The sequence below is a fragment of the Macrobrachium rosenbergii genome, chromosome 42 (genome assembly GCF_040412425.1).
Source record: "Macrobrachium rosenbergii isolate ZJJX-2024 chromosome 42, ASM4041242v1, whole genome shotgun sequence".
Lineage (NCBI taxonomy): Eukaryota > Metazoa > Arthropoda > Malacostraca > Decapoda > Palaemonidae > Macrobrachium > Macrobrachium rosenbergii.
Window position 1 is genome coordinate 34386311 of NC_089782.1, and position 24697 is coordinate 34411007.

General features: G+C 36.2%; 2 protein-coding genes and 1 long non-coding RNA gene across 3 annotated transcripts in view; 1 reads left to right on the forward strand and 2 right to left on the reverse strand.

Annotated features, from left to right (window-relative positions):
- The window catches only part of LOC136828225 (PDF receptor-like), a 38506-nt gene extending 37238 nt beyond the window's left edge, over positions 1–1268 (reverse strand). The window contains exon 1 of the mRNA XM_067086068.1: positions 974–1268. The gene's annotated coding sequence lies outside the window, so the exon portion shown is untranslated. The remainder of the gene's footprint in view (positions 1–973) is intronic.
- A 5263-nt stretch (positions 1269–6531) lies between these two features.
- LOC136828229 (uncharacterized) lies at positions 6532–17340 on the forward strand. Its single transcript, XR_010849965.1, has 3 exons — positions 6532–6695; positions 8666–8721; positions 16425–17340. It is a non-coding gene; the product is annotated as an uncharacterized lncRNA (long non-coding RNA).
- Positions 13599–24697, reverse strand: part of LOC136828226 (PHD and RING finger domain-containing protein 1-like) — a 31189-nt gene continuing 20090 nt past the window's right edge. Inside the window, exons 2-5 of the mRNA XM_067086069.1 lie at positions 21663–21768; positions 20219–20520; positions 18442–18690; positions 13599–15541 (exon numbers count right to left, since the gene is read on the reverse strand). Coding sequence (XP_066942170.1) covers positions 15377–15541; positions 18442–18690; positions 20219–20520; positions 21663–21768 — 822 coding nt within the window. The 3' untranslated portion in view covers positions 13599–15376. The remainder of the gene's footprint in view (positions 15542–18441; positions 18691–20218; positions 20521–21662; positions 21769–24697) is intronic.

Below are 24697 nucleotides of genomic sequence, written 5' to 3' on the forward strand. Positions count from 1 at the left end.
CATCCATGCATACATACATACATCAATCAATTTTTATATTAATTATAGGTCAGCTGTAGTATTGGCAGCCATTTTTTTTTTATTAATACATACATACATACATGTCAATCATTTATATTAATTATAGGTCAGCCGTAGTATTGGCAGCCATTTTTTGTTAATACATACCTACATTCATGCATATCAATAATTTATATTAACTATAGGTCAGCTGTGGAATTGGCAACCATTTTTCATTAATACATATCAGTCATTTTCCATATTCGTGAGAAAAATATTCAGCCACCTCTCGAGTTCATTCATTTTATTTTTTTTTTGCTATTATTCAGCTCGTGCCGAAATTCATTCAGGACCGTTAACTTGAAAAACTGGTACGGGATCTGTATAGGTTTGTACAGCTGAAGTTCAAGACTTAACATTTGAATTGGACCAATTTGGTCTTTCGAGATATACAGTATGTATGTGTGTATGTATATATATATGTGTGTGTGCGTGTATAGATATGTTTATACCTGTATATGAATACATATATATGTGTGTATACATACATACATATGTATATATGTATTATGTATGTATAGAGATTAACACAGAGAAAGAGATGGAGATTTTGTCACATTCAGATTGTGGCTCTACGAGGAAATGAAGACATATGTGTGGAATGTCTTTGTGTGAATCAGAAAATACTACTGTACTGTACTACACGGCTCTTGGCGGTGCCAGTGACACGCGGGAACGTTTCGAGAAATCTGAGCGCCAAATTTTCCACCAAGGGACCCCCTTTTACTTTGATTTAATGTTCTCTAAAGTCCACACACAATCCTGACCATCCGCGGCTTCAGTTTAGCACCGACATTGGCTACTTGAAGCCAGAATTGACCAGCAAGCTGCTAAAATATGCTGTTGAATGTTTCATCTGTGATGACTCTTGTGAAGAGCGAAGCGTAAGGGGTTCTACAGTGTCTTCACTTACCTACGACAGACAACGTTGAAGTGGAGCTTTAAGAACGATGTTTTCCTTCAGTCAGTTGTACATTGGAGGTATCCCAAAAGCGTGAGAGAAGCAACGTCGAGGAAATGATACAGATTTAGAGAGTCTTTTCTTCTTATGAACTGAATCGCCAACAGTTAAGAAGGGGAATTTACCGGAAGATTAACTCACGAAAATAGATTTAGTTTTATTTTCCTTAATTTTTTGGGCCTAGGTGAGTAAGCGGCCTGCTGGCGAGAGAGAGAGAGAGAGAGAGAGAGAGAGAGAGAGAGAGAGAGAGAGATGGGGGATGGTAGGGGGCGGGGAGGGGGAAGGAGGAAGCGTGGTAGAGAAGAAAACACGAAAAAGGAATAATGAACCCTTTGTATCCTGAGGGAGAATGGCGAAGCCCTCGCTTTTCCAGAGCGTGGCGTCTGCAGTTGTGTCGTCGCTACAAACTCAAAAAACGCTATTTTCCAAAACCATCATAATAATAATGACAACAATAATAATACGGACCGACAAGTACCTAATATTGTTCACTAAGCTAACAGGTTTGCGTAACAACGATTCGGGGTCACTGACACGTGGCGGGAATGCGGCACTACTGAGCTGCATCATAACAGAAGGATAAGACTCGGAATTTTTCCACACATATAAAAGGAGCGTAAACTCGCAGCTGAATTTCCTTCAGCTACTCAGTGACAGAGACGGAGCGAACAGCACCACGTCCTTATCTCGCGACGGCTTGATCCATACTGCCCGTCACATAGAGCGGGAAGTGTCCGAGAGTCTGGTTCTCTAAGATAACTGCTGCCGAGAGAGAGAGAGAGAGAGAGAGAGAGAGAGAGAGAGAGTGAGTTTGATACTCAAAAATTTCTGCTACTTTCAGAGAGAGACAGAGAGAGTCTGGTACTCATAGATACTTGCTACTTTCAGAGAGAGAGAGAGAGACTGACAGAGAGAAAGAGTCTGGTATTCAGATTTTTGCTACTTTCAGAGAGAGAGAGAGGTAACTACTGCCTAGAGAGAGAGAGAGAGAGAGAGAGAGAGAGAGGTAACTACTGCCTATAGAGAGAGAGAGAGAGAGAGAGAGGTAACTACTGCCTATAGAGAGAGAGAGAGAGAGAGAGAGATAACTACTGCCTAGAGAGAGAGAGAGAGAGAGAGAAGTACTCAGATATTTGCTACTTCTAGAGAGAGAGAGAGGAATAATGTCTTAGAAAGTTCCGCAGAGATCATTCATTGAATAGGTTCGTAGACGAGAGAATTTTTCTTGGTTGCATTGTAGCCTGGAAATACGTTGTCTGACAATACAGTAAAAGAATATGAACAAATCTCTCTCTCTCTCTCTCTCTCTCTCTCTCTCTCTCTCTCTCTCTCTCTCTCTCTTCTTCTTCTTCTTCTTCTTCTTCCTTCCGAAGTCCATCAGTGCTCACAAACAATATCTGATATTTGTCAGTCTCAGTATCTAGCTAAAAGTGCTTAGTAAGCTATATGTAGCTAAAAGTATTTACTATGCATGCAAACAAAAATACTGTGTACTGTGTGCTCGTGGTAGTGAAGAAAGAAAACTTGCTTGAAAAGAGGAAAATAAAAGACAAACTTTTAATCAAACAATTGTTTTAATAGCTGAGATTAATGCGTTGATTGGAAAAGAACCACATTAGATTCAACATGCCGTAACCTCAGTCCAGTCACCAGTAAGATGGTCCATTTTAGGCACTACTTAAGGTTCTTTGAAGCGTCCCTTCGGCCATCAGCTGCAGCCCCTTCCATTCTTTTTACTGTACATCTGTTCATATTCTCTTTCTTCCATCTTACCTTCCTTAACCCTCTCCTAACAATTGTGTTTCATAGTGTAACAGGAGAAAAATACACTTCTAAAACTTTCCGGATCTCAGTTTCTCTTTCAGCGCTGAATTGAATGACCTCATAGGGCTTAGCGCTTGGCCTTTGGCCTAAATTTTATATCCCATTCCATTCCTAAAATGGTCCATTTACGTGGCTAGGTGTTGTTGCCATAGCGGCAGGCAAGGTTAAGTAGTGTTTCTTGCGTGTAGGAGAATAAATTGATTGATTGACTGGTGTATAGATTTTAGGCCTGTGCCAATTTGCTTCTCAGACACGTTGGAGGGGCATGTCTTTATTTATTGCAAAAACATGGCTTTTCAAGTCTCGGATAAGACCGAGACACAGGACAGTCACAACCAATATTTCTTTTTAGCTTGTCTCCCAGTGCGACCATCTAGACGATTTTTTTTCAGTAGACAGATTAAAGCATGTCAGAACCTTTAAAAACTTGTTTATTAAGTCTTCGTGTAAAGGAGACTAACTTGCCAACCAATCTCTATATGCAATTTCCACCCGACAATCACCGTGGCTTCAAGCAGTTGTCCCTTGATCAGGCGCTGCCATTCAAACGAGGAATCAGGCGTTCAAAGAGCCACAATATGCCAAATATTCAGGTGGCATCACATCTCCAGATATTCGTACGAGATATTATAAAGAGCGTCACTTCCTAAACCAGTTCTTCGTTGGGAGATTCGGTAGAGCTGTGGACTAGCACTCGCTAGGGCCGAGTTCGAGTCTCCGGCCGGCTGATGAAGAGTTAGAGCAATTTATTTCTGGTGATAGAAATTCATTTCTCGCTATAATGTGGCTCCGATTCCACAATAAGCTGTAGGTCCCGTTGCTAAGTAACCAGTTGGTTCTTAGCCACGTAAAATATGTCTGATCCTTCGGGCCAGCCTTAGGAGAGCTGTTGATCAGCTCAGTGGTCTGATAAAACTAAGGTATACCTAACTTAACTTCCTAAACCTCCTGATATTCGAGTTGTAAGTTATTATAGTTAAATGTGTGTTTTCATGCCGTAGATTATTATTATTATTATTATTATTATTATTATTATTATTATTATTATTATTATTATTAGCAACAGAAGGTAATAGGAAATAGAAATAGATCAATTATTAGAAAAATAGATGAATTAACAAATAAATAAATAAATAAAAATATAAGTAAAATATTAAGATACAAATTGAATTGTATTAGGGTACCAACTGAATCATTATAAATACCAATATTGTTCTCGATCCTGGGTGTATCCCAAGAGATACCCAAGGAACAGCGGCCCGTGCTGGAATAAGGCCAGCTTACTGATCCAGCCACATCAAGTACTCATTGTAAATACTACTTTTACATACAGTTATGCAAATCAGTCGTTTCGAATTGCTCAGTTGTTCCTTTGCGTAAATGGAAAATGCGTATTCCCGTCATTTCTATTACGAGCCTTGTGGAGAAACAGTATACACTAGGGCGGCTCACTGTCGACGGTGCGAGAGCAGTTCTTAATTGCACTTTCAGTTTAAATAATATATTATATCACGGACTCTCCACTTGAAAATATATATATATATATATATATATATATATATATATATATATATATATATATATATATATATATATATATATCAAACAAGACACGTGAATCTTGATGACATATAGGCCTACCCTTTAAAGAGAGGAAGAGGCTTATCCTATTTCATCAGATAACTTTCCCGTTGTAATTAGAACGAAATGAAAGGCACCCCCTTCTTTTTTTATACGGAAAAGATCTCCATAAAAATCAAAAATAAAAAAAAACGCAGGGACCTCTTTCAACGAATCAAGAGGAACTCTATGAGAGATCTGTATCATAGGCGGGCGGACGTTCCCTCAAAATTAAAAAAAAAAGACACAATGAAATGATTCCGTGACGCAGGAAACTACTGAGTCATGTTTCAAGTACAATGGAAGGCCCGCATGGCGCGTGGAAAGAACTTCATGTTAATTAGTGGAGGATGCAGACTGAACAATAGCTTTATCAGGGCTTGAAAAAGTCAGTCGTGAAGATGAGAACAATTCGCCTCTTTCAGCTTCCTAAATTGGCAGCCATCAAAGTGTGGAAGCAGTATGTTAGGTTGTATCGTTGTGGTTACGACTTGATGAGAATAATATATATATATATATATATATATATATATATATATATATATATATATATATATATATATATATATATATATATATATATATATATATATACGTGATGAATTACGTAAAGCTGTTCATCTTTCAATTGGCACACAAAGAGATTGTGTTAGAGCGAGAACTAACCTTTTACCGACCGCTCAGATAGAAACGCATATTGTAATGTATTTGTTTATTTATATATTTATTGTGATAGTTGCCTAAATACTTAGTTCATAGCTTTCCACCAATATAATTTTTTTAATAGAGCAATATTGTCATGTACCATTTCCTCTAATCCCCGGCCAAGCATTTTAAAACGTATAAATAGCTCCGTAAAAGTGTTTATTCACCAGAATCCTCTTTCTTTAAATATTTTTCGTCAAGTTAAAAGTAAAGTAGGGATTTATTGACAATATTTGGTGATAATTAGTTGAGAAACGTCTTTTCACTTCTTAGGGTTTCTTGTTGGTAGAAAATGGTAATGGTGCAGGGTTGAAATAAACAGTTGGATGTACTATTTTATTAAATAAAGTTAAGCTGAAGACGTTTAAAAATGTAAAAGAGAGCGGGGGGGGGGGAATTCAGTTTTAAAAAAGTGCAATAAACAGTATGAAAGAGAAAGGGTAAAAAATGAAACGCTATCAAGGAAAAAAAAAAAATAAAATAAAAGCTCTGCACCTCGCGCTAATAGTGCAGTGTGTCAGTAATTGGTTTTTTCTGGAGTGAAGCAGTGTTGCCAACCATGTTGAAATTTCCCCAGATCTGGGGAATTCGGGTGGTTGATGGGGAATTTGGGTCATAATTTGGGAAAATTTTCACTTTTTGGTTTAATTCCTTTACAAGACCATATACTCTGCTGAATAATCTACTACAGTATGTGGAAATAAGATATTAACCTTACTTACAAGACCATATACTCTGCTGAATAATCTACTACAGTATGTGGAAATAAGATATTAACCTTACTCCTGGCTTTGGAATCAATCGTAGGTAATTGCATGTGTAATTGGTTTACGATATTGAAATGAGAAGGACTCGAGTCCTATTACTTCAGTGAGGAAATATAGGGATACTAAGTGAATTACATTATTATTAGCCATGTACCTAGTGTAGGGTTTTATATAATTAAGTTAAGTATACCTTAGTTTCACCAGACCACTTGAGCTGATTAACAGCTCTCCTAGGGCTGGCCCAAAGGATTAGGCTTATGTAACGTGGCTAAGAACCAATTGGTTGCTTAGTTACGGGACCTACAGCTTATTGTGGAATCCGAACACATTATACCGAGAAATGAATTTCTATCACCAGAAATAAATTCCTCTAACTCTTCATTAGCCGGCCGGAGAGTCGAACTCGGGCCTAACGAGTGCAAGGCCACAACTCTACCGACTTGCCCAAGGAAGAGCTTAGGGCTTTATACAGACACGTCACATGTATCACTAATGAACTTGAGCACAAATTACAAGTAAATTTATAAAACGGGGAAATTTGGGGAATTTTCATCCCGATTTTTGGGGAATTTTGGCCCACTCCACCTGGCAACATTGGAGGGACTATGTCACTATGAACCAACGTAGGTAGTATAGTCTGACCGGCTGAAGCTCCTAAAGTGAACAGACGAGTCCTTGGAGCTGCTGCTGCTCTACTGCTGCGTGCTCGACGTCCTGCCTGGAGCCTTCAGGAGGAATCCTTGTTCAGGTGGAGAACGGTAAGCAAACCGTTTTTGCTCTCCCGTCTGATTTTCTTTATCTTGTCAAGTTGTCAGTTCATGGACGCCGCCTGTGATTCCTCAGTGGTCGAAGATTTATTCGTAAAATGTTTAACTCAGTCCCGTCTTCAGTTTTAGGTGTTAGAAATCATATTAATCCTTTAAGGTTGATTGTTATTAAGTGGTTATTAATCCTGAAGGTTGATTATTAATAAGTGGTTATTGTAAAATATAGCATCGTGGTTTTCGCTCCTCTCATCTCTGCGTCACAGACGATCGTATAGGGTGAGTGTGGGTTATATAGCTACGTCAAACGTCATTCTTTCTCTTTTTGTCTAGTTTTTTGGGGACTTATTATAGTTTATGAGGCCCTTTTAAGGCATCTTTTATGAATTAAGTTTTCGTCAGCGTTTCGTAACCCTCGTTATTTGAATTTTTTGTTGCTACTGGTAATTGTGTGGTATTGGCACTGAGCCGGTCTCGAAAGAGGATCCTAAGTAAATTAAAACTAAGTTTGTTTCTGTCCTTAGGATAAAGTCTGTAGTTACAATAAATAGATAGATAGATCATTCAAAATTTTGCATTTTACCCTAAAATTGGAAGATTACAGAAAAAAAGTGTAAAATGAGGTGTTTTAATCATAATGGGGCCATTACAGATAAAAAAAAAATTGCGAAAATATGTATTTTATCCAAAATGGGGCGATTACAGACAGAAAAGCGCAAAATTATGTATTTTACCCAAAAGTTGGGCAATTACAGACATAAGCTCAGCATGAGTAGCTTGTTACGCCTTCACAGTATAACAAACCACTAATACTCATCAATAGCATGTCAAACTTCCAGCCTACATTGCACCAGTCATCTCAGTAGTGCATGCACTATTGTGATTCTGGGATATCAAGGCCCTTCCTTTCCAGTAACACTTTTGGTATATCTGTCCAGCCCTTTCTAGGTCTTCCTCCCTTTCTCACAAATTTTGCAGTTTTCACCATCCTATCATCCTCCATTCTTTCTACTTGACCAAACCATCTCAGGCAATCTTGACCCGACCTTTTATCAAAGCTTACCTTTTTACAACTTCAGTGACCTCCACATTTCTCAGTTTTATATTTTTTTATTCTAAACATACTACACAGTTCCCCATTGGGGCTAGTGCCATCAGTGCACTTCACATGGTGCACCGTAGGCATTACTTGGTTCTTTACAGCGACTCTTTGGCCCCTAGCTGCAACCCCTTTCACTCCTTATACTCTACCTACTGTACGTTCAGTTTGTTTCTTCAATCTTACTTTCTACCCTCTTCTAATATTTTTTTCATAGTGCAACTATGAGGTTCACCTCCTTTTACACCTTTAAAACCTTTTACTGTCAATTACCCTTTCGGCACTGAATGACCTCGTAGGTTCCAGCACTTGGCCTTTGACCAAAATTTTATATCCCATAAAATTCCTTTCCATTCCATCTTTGTAGTGTTCATTTTTTCTAATGTATTCCCATGGTCTCTCTCTTAACCCCTTCTGGTGCATCTTAAACTAGTTTCTGGCTTTTCAACATATCCTGGTTTGTATGCATTCCTGTGTTCCATAGATTTTCAGATTACTAAGTATAGATTCTTCCTCTGTTCCTTACTCATTGACTCAGATTTTCCAGTTTCATCTACTACATAGCTTGCATTCTTCATCTGCTGTGTTGAAATTGTCGCCATACCTTCCAAGGCATTTTCTTTGTCCTTGACACGTGTCTTTCACCCAATCTTTTCTCCCTTTATCTTGATTAATTTATCAGTGATTTATCTCAAGTTTATATAATGAGTAGTTTTAGTATGTTTGTTTGATCAAGTTTGATCATTACTTAATTCACTGTTTAAAGAATGATTTGCAACATTAGTGCAAGGCAGTTTTATTAGATAATGTATGTATGTGTACTTGGTCTATTATAATCAATTCTGACCAAGTAATTATTTTTCAGGTTAAATTTGTGCCAGCAACCACAGTTCAACTGGAAGGAGGAGTATATAGGATGAAGTAAGTGGTTTTAAGTTGAAGTATTTTTAAATAGTTTAAGATATTAAATGAAATGGAAATTTTGAGAGTAGCGTTAGTATCAGGAACATACTTGGGGTCTATTAAGATGTGTGTTTAGACCAGAATTACATAACCCTGTTATACCAGATTGAAAGACTGTTGCTTGAGGAGTTTACCCTCACTACCTTAAGGGAGGGTCTTCAGTCTGTTGAGATCAGACCCGGCCTCTTAGGGTGGGGTGGCATGTCGTCCAACTCCATCCTCCATAGGAGTTTGTAGAGCCGAATTTTCATAAATTCCCATAGGGGGTTAGTGCCATTAGTGCATCTCACATGGTGCACTGTAGGCATTACTAAGGTTCTTTGCAGCATCCCTTCAACCCCCAGCTGCAACCCCTTTGATTCCTTTTACTGTACCTCCGTTCATATTCTCCTCCATCCATCTTTCTTCCCACCTTTTCCTATCAGTTGTCTCATGGTGTAACTGTGAGGTTTTCCTCCTGTTACATCTTTCAAACCTTTCTACGTTCAGTTTCCCTTTCAGCGTTAAATAACCTCATAGGCCCCAGCACTTGGCTTTGGCATAAATTCTATACTCCGTTCCATTCCATAATCCAAATAATTTTAGTGTTCATAGTGAAGTCTGTTTTGGAAAAAGAAAGAATCAGATTGGTACTAAGAGGAAAAAAAGGCATGAATACAATTTTTTTAGCTAAGTAGCTGAGGGGCAAGGCTTCCAAGGCACTTGCTATCCAACATCCTCAAAGCAGTGGGACTTTGGGTCTCTGCAGTCAGCCATTCTCTAAGCCCCCAACAATGGCAATGAGTCAAGGATCTGGTGGGAGGGGGTGGGAGTAGTGCCATGCTATGACATCTAGACTTAAAGGACTTGGCAGTACTACTCAAGGTTAGTTAGGCGAACTGTAAGTGATATACCATGAATAATTTTTTTATATATTAGTCTGCATACTGCCATTGTTAAGTAGAGTACTACATAATTTAGGGTAAGTGACTGTTTAATATGTTAGGTCAAAGTGCAGCTTAGAGCAGAGTAGTTGTGGGTCACAATGCACGTTGTGTGCAGATAGTGATCTTAAATGAAAGCTTGATGGCGGATTGAACTGTATGTTTTAAAAAGTCAGAATGATAGATTATGTACACATTGCCCGTCACTATATGAAAGTTGAGACAAGTTCTAATTTAGTACAGTAGTTGTACTAGCAAATGCATCTAGAATTCAAGTTGTAGTTAAGAGGACAAACATTTCACTTACGTTGGATAGATTACCCAGGCAGGCACTGCCTAACAAGTTTGTACTTATAAGTAGTGATTTAGTTTAAAAAAATATATTTACAGTATTATAGTGGGTTTTGTGAGCTAGTTATTTGAAGACTATAATTATAGTACATTTAGTACAGTATTGTTTTATGTATAATTTATCAGTTGGCAAAAACAATGAGTCAGGTTGAATCTTTTTGTTTAAAAAGGTTAAAAGATAGCTGGTCTTTGTATATGTAGTTTCCTGCTACAGAAATTTCACTACTGTGTAATTAAAATGAAATTAGGAAGGGTAGAAGGAATGAGGTGATCTTTGGTCTACAGAGGGACTTGATAGTGTTGAGCCATCATGATATAGTCTTAGAGCAAATTAGTCTGGGGAGAAGTTGTTCTTGAAGGATGAGATGTTTACATAAGTATCATTAATGTTGAATTTACAAATGGAATCATATTTAGTTTTTGAGCTGTGTCAGTGGTTACGTAGGAACTCTGCAGATTGTATCTCTACCTGTTTTTCAAAAACATGTCTGTATGAAGTAATTATAAAGTCTAGCCTGGCCACTAATCAATTTAAGGGATAATGTAATTTGATTCTATTAAGGTAGCCTCTTAATTGTTTGTATGTGAGAAAGACTGTTTCCTGTATGTGTACAGTACTGAGTTTCTCTTGAGTGAATAGGCTTAGATTTAATCAAAGGGAAGATAAGACCCCATAAAAAATTAAATATAAGTTTCATAAAACTTGTAAATTGAGTGTTAGACGATATAATTTTGTGAACTTCATCAGGGAGCAAACTTTTCCTGTGATAAGACAATTTTATTCTGTATTATATCTGTATTTAGATTTTAATTAATTTAGTTTGCAGTGGTGTAATGCATTATGAACTGTTTATTCTCATTTAAGTTTGGTATTTTGTATTTTATGTGCAGTAGGGTTAGTGTTTATTCTACTTTAGGGTCAGGTTGGATGTCTAATTCAAAGTATTCTCATTTAGGTTGTTTGAGGGCAGTAACTATGTTGCATCAATTTTGTCGAGTATTATTTGTTGTTAGTGGTATTTTGAGAATTACCAGCTGGATTGGTGTTTTAATTTGGGGTTTCCTTGGCTCTACTATGGTTTGCTTCTTGTTTGGCTGAGAGAAATCTAACTCCTTTTCATTTGCTAAGTGATTTTTAGGTAATAGTAGTTTTGGGTTTTAGTACTGAAAATAGGGATTGTGTATTCACTTTATTTCTATAGTTGAATTTTCTAGGATCTCGTTTCTGAGGGCCCTATTTTATTGTATTTTTGCTTTAAGTGTGGGGTCTGTAATGTTCTGTTGGAAGGTTACATTTAGTAAGGGTTGGTGGTACATTACCTCAGTTTTGATATGAGTTGATGTATCTTGTGTGGAGAAGATTTTTGCCCGTAGCCCTAAATTATTTTATTTTTTCATAGGTCTTAAGGTTCCTTGAAGGTGGGAATTGTGAATTTTGCAGAAAAATTAGGACTGAGACTATCAAGGGATTTGATTTTTTTTTTTTTTTTTTTTTTTTTAAAAGATCAATACTTTCCTAAAAGTTGCAAGTGGGATAAGAGGGTAAACGGCAAAGTATACAGGACTGTTAAAATTTGTGCTGTTAGAATTTGTAGCTCTTGGTCAGACCTCAGTTTGAGTGAGCAGGTGAGAATAGTATTTGTGTTCAGAGTAGAACTTGACTGACAGAGTAGAGTTGAGTCTATGAAATTTGGTTGCATGTAAATGGGACAATCAGTTTAATGGCCATCAATAAAACCAGGGCAGTAACTCCTAGTTTATGGGAGATTGAGATTAAGATGGCATATGCAAAAAGGAACCGTCCTTCAGGTTGGATATGAGCTGGTGTAACGAGTGTTGGGAGAGATACAGTTGTTTTAGTCTCCTAGGAGATATGGGTTCAGGGGTATTAGGATAATTAAAGCTTTTATTACTGCTATAGGTCATGTGATATCTTTGGAGGAAAAGTACAGGTAATTATATTTTCTCTACTTGGCCAGAGATTACTAGAGGGTTGTTGGCTCCTTTGGTGAAGGAATAGAATTTGAACCATTGATGCTGTACATAAAATGAATGGAAACAATAAATGAAAGTGGAACTTCAGGTAAAGGTGGCATTTCCTACTACTAACAAACCCCTTTCCAAAATGCCAGGGCTACAGAACAAGGGTCTTGCTTCAGGAATTAACCTGATGTTTCCTTGTCAATTGGTATGAAGTCATGGTTGCCTCCCCAAGGTTATTCTGCTCATGGATGAGTGAGATAGTCTCCGAGAACTGCTGCTCCAGCTCAGTCTGAAGGGGTTCAGGTGGTATAGGTCCATCTGAACCTAGAAGATCCACATGGGACAAGTCACTCCTCCAACCAAAAAGGGAGACATGCCAGAACTCCACTCCGTAGGGTGTTCCCAGTCCTGCAGACCAGACAAGCCTCTCACCAGGGAGAATGCATGGGACCCAGCTGAGTTGCTGTCAGGCATGTAATCTGACTTCTGCTCTGATACCCAGTCGCAGGTGAAAACAAAAGCAAAGGGAAATAACACTCCCTGGCAATGCTGCTGCTGCCTTCCCTCCCAGGCACACGGCGAACCCCGAGAACAAGAGGTGGAAGAATCCACCAGGGACCTCTCTCTGGAGAAAGATCACTCGGTGAGTGCCGGTCAAGGAGCCCAAATTCTACAAGCATGGAGAGGTGCAGGGCCTCCCAAAGAAGTCACAGAGTAGAAGAACCTACCCCACTGCTAGGGCAGGAGTGATCCAGTGACTGTTCCTGAGCTGAGTGAGCAGGTTGCCCATCCCATTGAATTAAAAACAAGACCAAAAATACAACACACGAACAAATATACCAAGGAGTGAAAAAATGAGGGAGACTCGTGCAATCCAAGCCTTTCAATCTGTCAGCAATGGGAACTGCAGCTGCATGTCAGTATCTTGAGCAGCCAAAAGAAAAATGGTGGTTACAGTTGGTGAGTGAGGGATACTCCCCTACTCACCCCCAATCTTCACCTGTTACCACCTGGCTAACTACCTTGTTACAAGGTTTTGTCCAGTTTCCAGCTTGTGCTGAAAGGTTTTCCTGTATAAAGGGCTCTGGTTTGTATTCCTGTAGGAATGATTCTTAATTCCTTCTCTCACACTTTTCATACTCTTTATATTTCCTCTTATTACAAACTTTTGTAGAGTGAAAGGCAGTGTTGTTGCAAGGTAGCTTAGCCCTGATATAGGAAGCCTTTCAGTTATGAAGATTTTGGCAGAGTAAAATATTACATGCGAGTACATTAATCGAAAGATTACTGTTGCACGATAGCATTAGCCAAATGTTTGAGCTCGCTTTTTACATATTGTATGCCGAGACACTTTAGACAAGGAACAAACCACCACCTAAGGCACTGTTAGCAGGAAATTTTACCTCCTTCCAAAGACTAATGGTACCAAAATGATTCAACCCATATCTAAGGACAAAGCTATAACAGATAGGGAAATGTCTTTACATATTGGTACGCAAGGCGTATTGATAGTAAGTAGCTTATACTTAATATATTTTTACCAGAACAACAGATATTGTAATGAAGAAAATTAAGACATTTTATGGATGTTTGTTTATTCAATATATATCACAGTAAAGTGCATATGCTATGTATTTACAATAAACTGACACTTGACCAAATAAAATGGCATCAACATACTCATCCTATGCAAAAAGAAAAAAAAAAAATACAGAAACAAACCAAGCTGCCTCATTACCTCAGATTATAAATGTTATATATGTATTTCTCAGTATTTTAAATTCAGTTTCATTTACTTAAACTTAGCTTTTCATAAATCATATACAATTCCAACATTTGTAGAATGATTTGTTTCATAATATATGAAACTTTGCTCGAAAAAATACTTGAATTCAAACAAGGTTTAACCTATGATAGAGCACTTTGATGTCTGGGTTGAAGAACCAGAGTTAGCAGCTTTTATGAGAGAGGTAATAGCTGAATTGCTGGCCATTGCCCATTTACCAAAAAAAAAAGGGGGGGCAGATTTTTCTACTGGATTACACCAACCTTCCATGATTAATGACACCTGTTTAGTTTGGATTGTAAATTACAAAGGACTTCAGTAAGTAAAGGCACTCATACAAAATTCTCGGTGTCAAAATTCATCCTCTGTTTACAGTAACCTATCTAAAGATACCGTTATCCGTTTGGGAAATGTTCCTGATGTTTTAGAAGTCAAAACCACGGTCTGAGAGGAATGCTTGGTATTGAAGAACAGACAAGAGTTAACTGGATTTGGTCATAGGGAAATTAGAACATATTTTTCCAGACAAGAGTTAACTGGATTTGGTCATAGGGAAATTAGAACATATTTTTCCATCCATCCATCCACTTTTACGGCTAATCTCAACCAAGCAGCACTTAACTACTCTTGGTCTGAAAATATCTTATCAATATTTTCATAAAAAAATAGAAAAATAAAAAACTACTCAAACTACGCTTTCATATATGATTCATTGGTTACAAAAAATCCATCACAACTTGTAGATATAAATTCTATCTTACTGGGTTCATTTGAGAAAGAAAATCTATCCTACTGGATTTGGCTATAAAAAAATACAAATTTCTGTTGAAAATAAACATTTCATACTAGACTCACTAATCTTAAAAAAAAAAAAAAAAATTACAACTTTCTCTTGAAAATAAGCATTTCACACTGGACTCGCTAATCTAAAATAATCTATTACTATTTCAGTAAAATAAAAATATACTTTTCGTGCCAGGCTTCAGTGATTTGATTAAATAACATAACATGTACAATACCTGCTCAAAGTGACTAAATGCCTTGTTACATGTCCATGTACAAAGATTTCCTGCAAAGCACTAGTTTACCCAGTACATGTTAACAAGAGAGGGAGCTTTAGTACAGTAACTACCCAGGTCATGTTTACAATAAAATGGAAAAATAAGCAGTGTACAATACAAAACTGAAAATAGAAAATAATTCTCCTAATAAATCCACAGAAGCCAACAATGGCATTACACAATGTAGACAAATATATAAAAGGGTAGTCTCACACAAGCATGAAAAAAGCAGAGCTAGACGAATGAGTTATTCCCCAAAATGATGGGTGAAGAACACTGATGTCAAAACTATCGAGCAATAACGATGGTTTTCATTTTGCAGGGGCACCTCTTGACTAACAAACACACACACACAAAAATTTCACCTGAATGTATGCAGTTATTACTGTCCTTGATGTGAATGACTTTCGGATACACTCTTTTACCCAATTTCTGGAAAACTAAAAGTTCATGTAGTAAAGTAATTAACCGAAGAAGTTTCGAAACGAAGACAATCCATCTCAGATTATTCAGTTCCTTCCTTCTTCCTCTTCCTGACAGGCCTCACATACAAACTCACCCAATCTAGTTTTCCTAAGCTCTTCTCTTGATACGTCATAGCAACGACTGTGAAAAGACTCCGAACAAACGCTGCAGCAGGAAAAACGGAAAGGATAGTCACGGCGGCCACAAATCTGTCGGAGGAGGAGAAATTAGTTGCATTTATTCACAATTCAACCAATCATAAGTGATTTTAATGGACATTACTGGAAACACAACACACTGCCATTTCGAAATTAAATTCACTCCAGAGACACAAATGCTGTAAAGTAAGGCCCCATTATATGTAATACATTCCAAGACACCTGTGCATCCTAAAACCGTGCAATTTTGGGAACACCTTACATAACAGAATATTATACACGTGCCGATCATACCGTACAAACAAACTGTTTATGTCCAACTGTTTATGTCCATATATAAACCCTGATGTCATTTATAATACCCATTATTGGTAATACGTGGAAAACAGTTGTAAAGATAATGTATACCGTACATGTTATTTCTCTTACAGGAGTGAGAAAAAATGTTTGACCTTGGAAGAAACGTTTGTAATGTACAGCATATGGCACTGCGCCAAATGTACATTGGTTTGGGCTCGGAGTGATGATCTAGCATTATCATGTTTTTGTTTGTGAAAAATATGGCAAAACACTAAGAAATAATTCTTGGAGTATTTTTTGTTTCAATTAGGCTGTTTTCCTTGGTCCTTGTTGGTCAGATGATTCCTTGCTTTGTTTGTCTTTTAAAACTTTTTATTCTTGACCTATTTGTTTGGGTTTGATACATAAAGTAATGCTTAGTGCTAAAACCGATCTTGCAAGGTACGATTATTCACATATGGTATCGTCTTTAATTACTGTCAAGGAAAATTTTCTATTTAAATTAGGCTAAGAATTGTATAACATTCCATACAAACTGTATCATTGGTCTGAGTATTAAATTTTGACAAACATCGAAGTAATGGTAGGATAACCACCACCAAGAGCAGTTGCTTATGCACTGTTGTTTTTCCAGCTTTGCAGGTTGGAGGATGGAGTGATGAAGTTCTATATCCAGTGGAAGACTATTCCCCTATTCTCAAAAGGAAGTTCATCCAGGCTCCAAAAGCAGAGTTAGACTTCCTCTCCTCTTTGCCTGCCATACAAGGAAAGTGAGCGGAGTCGAGGTGTAGATTGCCTTTCGAAGCAGAAGATGGCAGTGAAGGGGGAAAACCACTTCTGGCTCCCCACTCCTTCTTCCACTGTTGAACTCTCTCTGTCCACTGGCTTGATCATGCCCGGAGCTTTGGCCTAAGCTGCATCCGTTGGAGGATTGATCTACACTTAGTTTGTAAAAGTTCGCTACCCCTACCACAAGTGGGTGCTCCAGAGGTAGGAGCGATGTGGTTGCCACATAACTAGAGGCACAACGTGTAGAAAAGGCTAGTAGCACCTAGTATCAACAATGAGAGGTGCAATATTGATCAAAAAGATATTAATACATTTCTATAGAAGTGGATATATACTCATTAATTCTATTATATACTTGTTATTAATAATTTTATTTAATTTGGTATGTCTAAATTTGGACCATTGTTTAAAATTACTAATAAGAGTATCATTAAGAATATCTAAATTGTCCATTATTACAAGTTTATGAAAATCATCTTTTAATCTACTATCTTCACACGAACAAAGCATATCTACATCATTAACATCTAAGTTCTTAGCATTCTTTGCATAATTAAAAGCAATTTTACCTAATGTTTGTGAATATTTGAATATAATTTTGGGGTATGTGTTTTTTAGAGGGAAAATGGACATCAAGACAATTAATTTAGGGATATTTAGAGTATCAACAAATTCATGATCAAAATTACTATATGTGTACTGTATTTATAAATGTTGTTAATTTTTAAATAAATTTATTTGTTAAGTATTTTCTCTGCCAACCCTTGGTTTTTCTTGTAACACTCCAAACCTAGAACAGCATATCAGCTTCCTACATTGCCATGATAATGAATTAACTTTTCAAAGTGCTGATCTTTGATGGATTCTAACATTTACATGAAATTCTACTGTATATTTAACATGTAAAACAGCATTAACAGTTTTATGAGTCCTACCAGTATCATCAGCTTTTATAATGCCCACTTAACTAATTGTATTAGTCCTCTGTCACATGTTATATTCCAAGATCCTAAAATTTTTCCAAGCCACTCCTATTTGTACCCCTCCCAAAATTTCCAACGTACGTCTCCATTCTCTTCCCTACCTGTCCAAAGAGGAACCACTTATGTTCAGCTCTGTACATGCTGATTCAACCACCATGTTTCTCCACATTCTTTCTCCAAAAAAAAAGTTAAGTATACCTTAGTTTAACCAGACCACTGAGCTGATTAACAGCTCTCCTATCAGATTTATTTTACGTGGCTAAGGACCAGTTGGTTACCTAGCAACAGGACCTACAGCTTATTGCGGAATCCGAACCACATTATAGCGAGAAATGAATTTCTATCGCCAGAAATAAATTTTTTCTCCAGGTCCCACTTCTTATGATGTACTTTACATTCCTCTTTTTCAGAATTTCCCACTTTCCACTTTCTGATACTCTACAATATGTGCAAGTACTTCTTTTATGCTGTATTCCTATTTTACATGATTTTTTCTTTCCAAGGTTTTATTCTCATTGTCTCTTACATTATCCTACTTTTTCAATCATTATCAACTTAGCTCAGAGAAGTGTATGTTGTGTTAACAAGCCTCAACTGGTGAACAGTACAGTAGAAATTCTTTTCTTTGATGTCATATGTCATTTTCACCACAAAATCAATCTGTGTCTCAGCTCTTCATGGTGTCAACTTTTCCTGGCTTCCTAAACATTCTATGTAGAAACTTGAAGCTCTGGATCACATTCAATAACAGTACAGCTCCTTTGAGCCAAATAAATACAGATTCAATGAAGTGGAGAAAAAAGTTGTCCTCTACTTTGAAGGAAGAGTAGCACCATAAAAAATTTAACCATATCCACCTACACATCAACAAACCCTTACCTCACAGTGTGTCCACTCAGGTTCGACAAAAAAGTCATCATCGTCATCATCATCACTTTCGTCAAAATCTTCATCTGACGAATAGTACGGAGGAAATGAAAATTCCGATTCAAAGGAGGAATCTGATTCTGGGTGATCTCCTGGTATATTTTTTTCAACAGGAATCCTTCTGTACACTGGATCCCCGAAGTGATGGTGAGCAAGTATCTCTGAATACTGATTGCGGTCTTTTGGACACGAGCTGTTAGCCTGGAAATGTACAATGAAGTGAGAATACCTACCGACTTGATCTAACAACTGTACCTCAGTTTCCAATGTCATGAATTTATAGTGACAATACTTTCTGAAAAATTTGCTCCTAAAACAAAGGCTGAGTGAAAATATACACACATTCAACTACAGAGAACAAGAAAAGTGCAAATTTCTACAAAGGTAAAGCAATCTACACACCAAAAAATCCCTTCTTCCCAGAAGTTGTATTTTATCTCTTCTGATAACTAATCACTAGTTGCTTGCCAGTCAAAAAGTAATAGTTAAATTGTTACCAAATTCTAGCAAGTCAAAAAGTAATAGTTCAATTCTTACCAAAATCTACCCAGTCAAAAAGTAACAGTTAAATTGTCACCAAAATCTAGCCAATCAAAAAGTATATAATAGTTAAATTGTTACCAAATTCTAGCAAGTAAATAAAGTAATAGTTAAATTGTTAACAAAACCTGGCCAGTCAAAAAATAATAGTTAAATTAACAAAATCTAGCCAGCCAAAAAGTAATAGTTAAATTGTAACAAAAATCTAGCCTGTCAAAAAAAATAGCTAAATTGTTAACAAAGTCTAGCCAGTCAAAAAGTAATAGTTAAATTAACAAAATCTAGCCAGTCAAAAAGCAATAGTAAAATTGTCACTAAAATGTAGCCAGTCAAAAAGTAACAGGTAAATTGTCACCAAAATCTAGCCAGTCAAAAGTAATAGTTAAACTGTTAACAAAATCTAGCCAGTCAAAAAGTAATGCTGTAGTTAAATTGTTACCATAATCTACCAATTAGCCAGTCAAAAAGTAATAGTTAAATTGTTAACATAGTCTACCAAGTCGAAAAGTAATACTGTAGTTAAATTGTTACCAAATTCTAACCAGTCAAAATGTAACAGTTAAATCATCACCAAAGTCTAGCCAGTTAAAAAGCATTACCAAAATCTAGCCAGTCAAAAAGTAATAGTTAAATCATCAAAATCTAGCCAGTCAAAATGAAATAGTTAAACTGTTACCAAATTCTAACCAGTCAAAAATAATGGTTAAATTGTTAACAAAATCTAGCCAGTCAAAAAGTTATAGTTAAATTCTTACCAAATCCTAGCCAGTCAAAAAGTAATAGTGAAATTGTTACCAAAATTTAACATGTCAAACAGTAATAGATAAGTTTTACCAAAATCTACCCATTCAAAAAGTAATACTGTAATTAAATTATTACAAAAATCATTACCAAAATCTAGCCTGTCAAAAAGTAATAGCTAACTCATCAAATTTTAGCCAGTCAAAACGAAATAGTTAAATTGTTACAAAATCTAACCAGTCAAAAAGTAATAGTTAAACTGTTGTCAAAATCTGTCCATCCAAAAAGTAATACTGTAGTTAAACTTTTACTAAAATCTAGCCATGCAAAAATCTCTCACTTTTTAAATGGTCCTGCAAACAAACAAACTTAGGAACCTTGACTGAAGTAATTTAATGTATCCTTCTCACTCCGCATAGGTAGACTTCAAAACTTGACAATACATTACCTTTGACCATTTCATAATACATGGAAGACAAAATGCATGAGCACAACTCTCGAGTGTTCCAACTCGTCCCTTCATCTGACGTAGACAAATAGGGCAAGGGTCTCTTTCACTTTTTAGGCCATAGATATCTCCAGGTGTTTCACGTTTTATCTTGGCACAACGAAGGGAACGCCGAGGCCGTTTTAGCCGAGTCTCGTCACCACTAAGTTGCTTTTCACCATTTTCAGCTGAAGACTGTCCTCTTGTACTGCCATGGTCAGGAAGCCCTCCGGGCTCCATTTCAGATTCCTTACCACCTAGACCTAGATGAAGAAGTTAAGTACATAAACCTTAGAATCTCAAAAAATTCCCAGCCGTAAAATATTCTGGTCTCTCTCTCTCTCTCTCTAACACACACTCAAAACATTAGCAATTTAGAAAACCTGTGTCTTATCTTGCTATTGAGCCTGTGCGAATCAATCCATGTTTCTTGAACATCCCATTAATTTCTTATTGAGTGATTTAGATTTAATTTTTAAGTTCCTTGTCAATAGTACAATTCTACAGTATTCTATAATATTGACACATGGCACTATAGTTTATAATTACCAACTTTCTAAGCTGGCAAAGGATTCAAGAACCGAGAATTACAATGAACACTATGAATTTAATGATAAACATACTACAGTATACTACTATGACAATCATAATAGTGTTGTTACTAGTAATCTTAATATTTTGCAAGATAATAGGCTTACAATCATGCTAAAAATCTGGCTCTACATTCAGACCCATTCCAAGACTAAACAGATAAAATTATAAATTATGTTATCCCTTTCACTTACGACAATTACGTGTGGGCAGTGGCAGTGACTCGAGTGGTTAGCATAAAAATGTTTATACCTTAATTTGTTCAGAGATGCATATCTCCGACATTTTGCAGCCGATTACATATTCTATGAGGAAATTTTTTTTTTTTGATGTTTGGATACGTCATCAGTAAGCAGAGGACTTAATTTGGATGACGTTCATATACGTCATAGGTAAGCGAAAGGGTTAACCATAGTACCATACATACAATATATATAAATATACCTACATTCTACAAAAGTTATTCAGATGATCTGCCAAACAACAGACTAAGTACATCAAAGCCATACAGGTTAAGGTTCCTAATATCACTGAATACCTTGCAACTTATTTAATTTATCAAATCGGTAGATAATACTAGTACTGTAATAAGTTTGGTTTAATCTGTAAAATTATCAATATACAATTTCAAACACAGAGATTGGATCTAATAGTACATTTGAAATAAAAAATTATAATCTTAAAGATAACGGAAATAATTCAAGATACACGGCACCAATTGTTGCCAATGTTTAGTAAAATCATTGGCTTTCTCTGCGGCTACTTGGCGCAGGCTCCACAAGTGTCAAAATGGAAACAATCGTTATCAACATACCTGAGGCAGAATCCATTGAAACTTTTTGTTCTGGTAACTTAGTGTTCTTATCTTCTCTACCTCCTGAGTCATGTTTGCTAACCGATGACTCACCATCAAGACCATTCTGAAATACAGTTTTAGGATCAGCGATATCTAGAATGAAAGGGCATATCTGAACATCCAGCACAGCGCATAATGGGGCAATATAACACAATAAAACAGTTCAAGAATGCAAATTACATAACAAAAATTAAAAAACCACACACAATGGAAATTTACTTCAGCACAAATTCAAGACCATAAGGTATAACAGGATAACAAAAATCTATTTCTGAATGTAGTGCACTACATATCACTGCTTCCCGCAACACACACTGCATTTTTTTTTCCCCAGTTCCTGAGGGCCTAAAGAAAACATACAAAAAGCAGCAGATATACACAGATATATACTGTATAACATTACACATTTAAAATTTTTTCTTGTGTCCAACACTTTTAGTGTTATTTTACTTGTCTTTCTTAACTAGCTGGTTAGAAATGCTTATTTTCCCTTATATTTAATCAAAGGATAACACAAACATTGCAATGATTTACAAACTGGATCAGTAAATCATTGACTGAAGGAGGATCAGTGATTTGAAATGCCTATACTGTAACTTGCTTGTTTGACATAAGCTTTTCCAGCTGGGTGTAATGATTTTCAGTAAGTTGCTCTGGTCACCATTATATCCAGCCAAGCTTTCACAGAAATTCCTTCAACAATCCTCTATACAGCAGAAGTAATTTCTTAAGACCATAGAGCCTCCCACATCAGGAGAGACTGTTTTTCAATTCAGGAGAGTCTGCAACTTAATCTCGTGGTGAACTTCTTCGTAATGGCCTAACCACAAACCAAAAGGCCAACTCATGTGATAATCATGTCTGCCTTAAACAAACAACAGCTATTACCAATATGTCACACTCTATTCATGGTGTTAAAGGTAATCAAATCTATACAGTGCCCTAGTCTAGGGTACCTGTCATGGGGGTATTTTTCTAAGGGATTTTTTGGGGCAAATGTGCAGACTTACTGTGCTAAATAAATCTCTTTTCATAGTTAACAGTTTCCTTCTCCACGTCTAGGTACAGTACTGGTATTTTGTGCAACGAAGAGGGTGTACGTATTGCCTTGGATGACGGCCGCATCAGCAGCCCATTTGTATCGAGAGAAAAAAATATTGAGCCATACACAAGCTGTTAATTTTTAAATCATGTAAATTCATCAAACAATAAAGGAACTCTGATTTAAATATCTCTTTTTGGTAAAATTTTCTCCTTTTCATATTTCATTCTTTTCTGTAGCCTTAAACACGACTTTGGCACAACAGAAGTAATATATGGTGTGATATCTGGGAAGGAGTTAGATCAGGATGTACAAAGAGGAAAAAAAAAGTCTTTAAGCTCTGGCAGAAGGTTGCAGGATAAAGGAAAAAGATAGCCTGTACAAGGAGAAAAAATGTGGAAACACAAGAAAACAAAAGACAATCATATTTCCGTCTCAAGAAATAAAAAATATTGGTTTAGAGTAAAAATGTACCAAACTTGCAATTGTGGTAACGCTAATGTCCTGACCAAATAAGAAATCCCTTTATTATGTTTGAAATCAGGTAAACTGATTCCAAATTGATGAATGTTTTAGGCTTTATTATATGTGTTAAGGAAAAAATAAAAATAATAGATTTTTAATTAAAAAATAAAATTTAATTTTTTATGCCCTGGTAATATGATAGAAATACCAAAAAAATAAGAAAAAAACTTCATACAAAAATAAATAGGGCAGAAATATTAAAATGGAATGCCCTATTTGTACTACTCAAAGTCTAGTGTAATTATTTACTTTAAGAAGAAACTTTTCAAAATATACAAGAATATTTTTTAATGTAAATTTGAATTTGTAGTTTTAATAAATATACATTAGCATTCATTATTGTCACCACAAACCAAAAGGTTTTGTTTAATCATCTCAAATTATCTGATTGTTTGATAATAGATTGACCATGTTATAAACAAGTTAGACTAGACGTAATGACAAAGACTTGAGAGGCTTTATTGCTGTTAAAAGGTCCAAATACGCAAGGATAATGACCATATAATATGTTTGTGCAAATATACAGGCAGTCCCCGGTTTATGAGCGGTTCCGGCTTATAATGACCATATAATATGCTTATTTCCCACTGGATCCGCGGATATATAATCAAATTTGTTTTTTTATGTAAACTTATTTTACACTCAGCATATTTTTGACGATTTTCGACGATTTTCCGGCTTAACACAAGATACAGGGGACAAAGTATTATTTTATACTCAACATATAACACAAGATACAAGTTAAACACTAATGTAACAAAGCAAGAAGGTTGTAAATCAATACTTATAAAATATATCAAAACACACATAGGCCTAATGTCAAATTTTAATCAAAAAATATTTACCATAATTTGCAGGATCAAAGATGCTATTTTTCCCTAAAACAAGTCTCGGAAATTTACAATGCGTTTAAGAAGCCGAAGGTCAAGTTTTTATGGCCTATCCTGACCCCAGAGGAAGGTTAACTTTTGCTAAACAGTAATCACAATTACTGTATATGCTCCATGACTCAAGTGTATAAGTTATAGTTAACAATATTAAATAGACAAAAGTTATCATAAAATCAGAAAAATATACGTAGCCTAGTTACAGAGATTCATTCTCATATCGGCAGATTGCCGTAGACAAGTCAGGCTCAAGCTAAAACTTATGTGCTGTATATCAATATAATGTTATTTTCACTCCTCGAACAATCTCGACTTAACATTATTGAATAACATTTTTAATCAAACTCTCATTAACCATTTGTTTTGGTTGTGTTGAGTTGCTTATCATGAAATGTGTTGCGTTTAGTAGGCCTAAGCAATGCCAAGCAAATAGAACAATTGGTTTCCACAGTTATAAATACAAAACTTAATGTTTACATTGTCAAAATCATTGTAAGTTGCATTATCAAGTGTAGGTCGCCAAAAAACAGTCGAGTGCT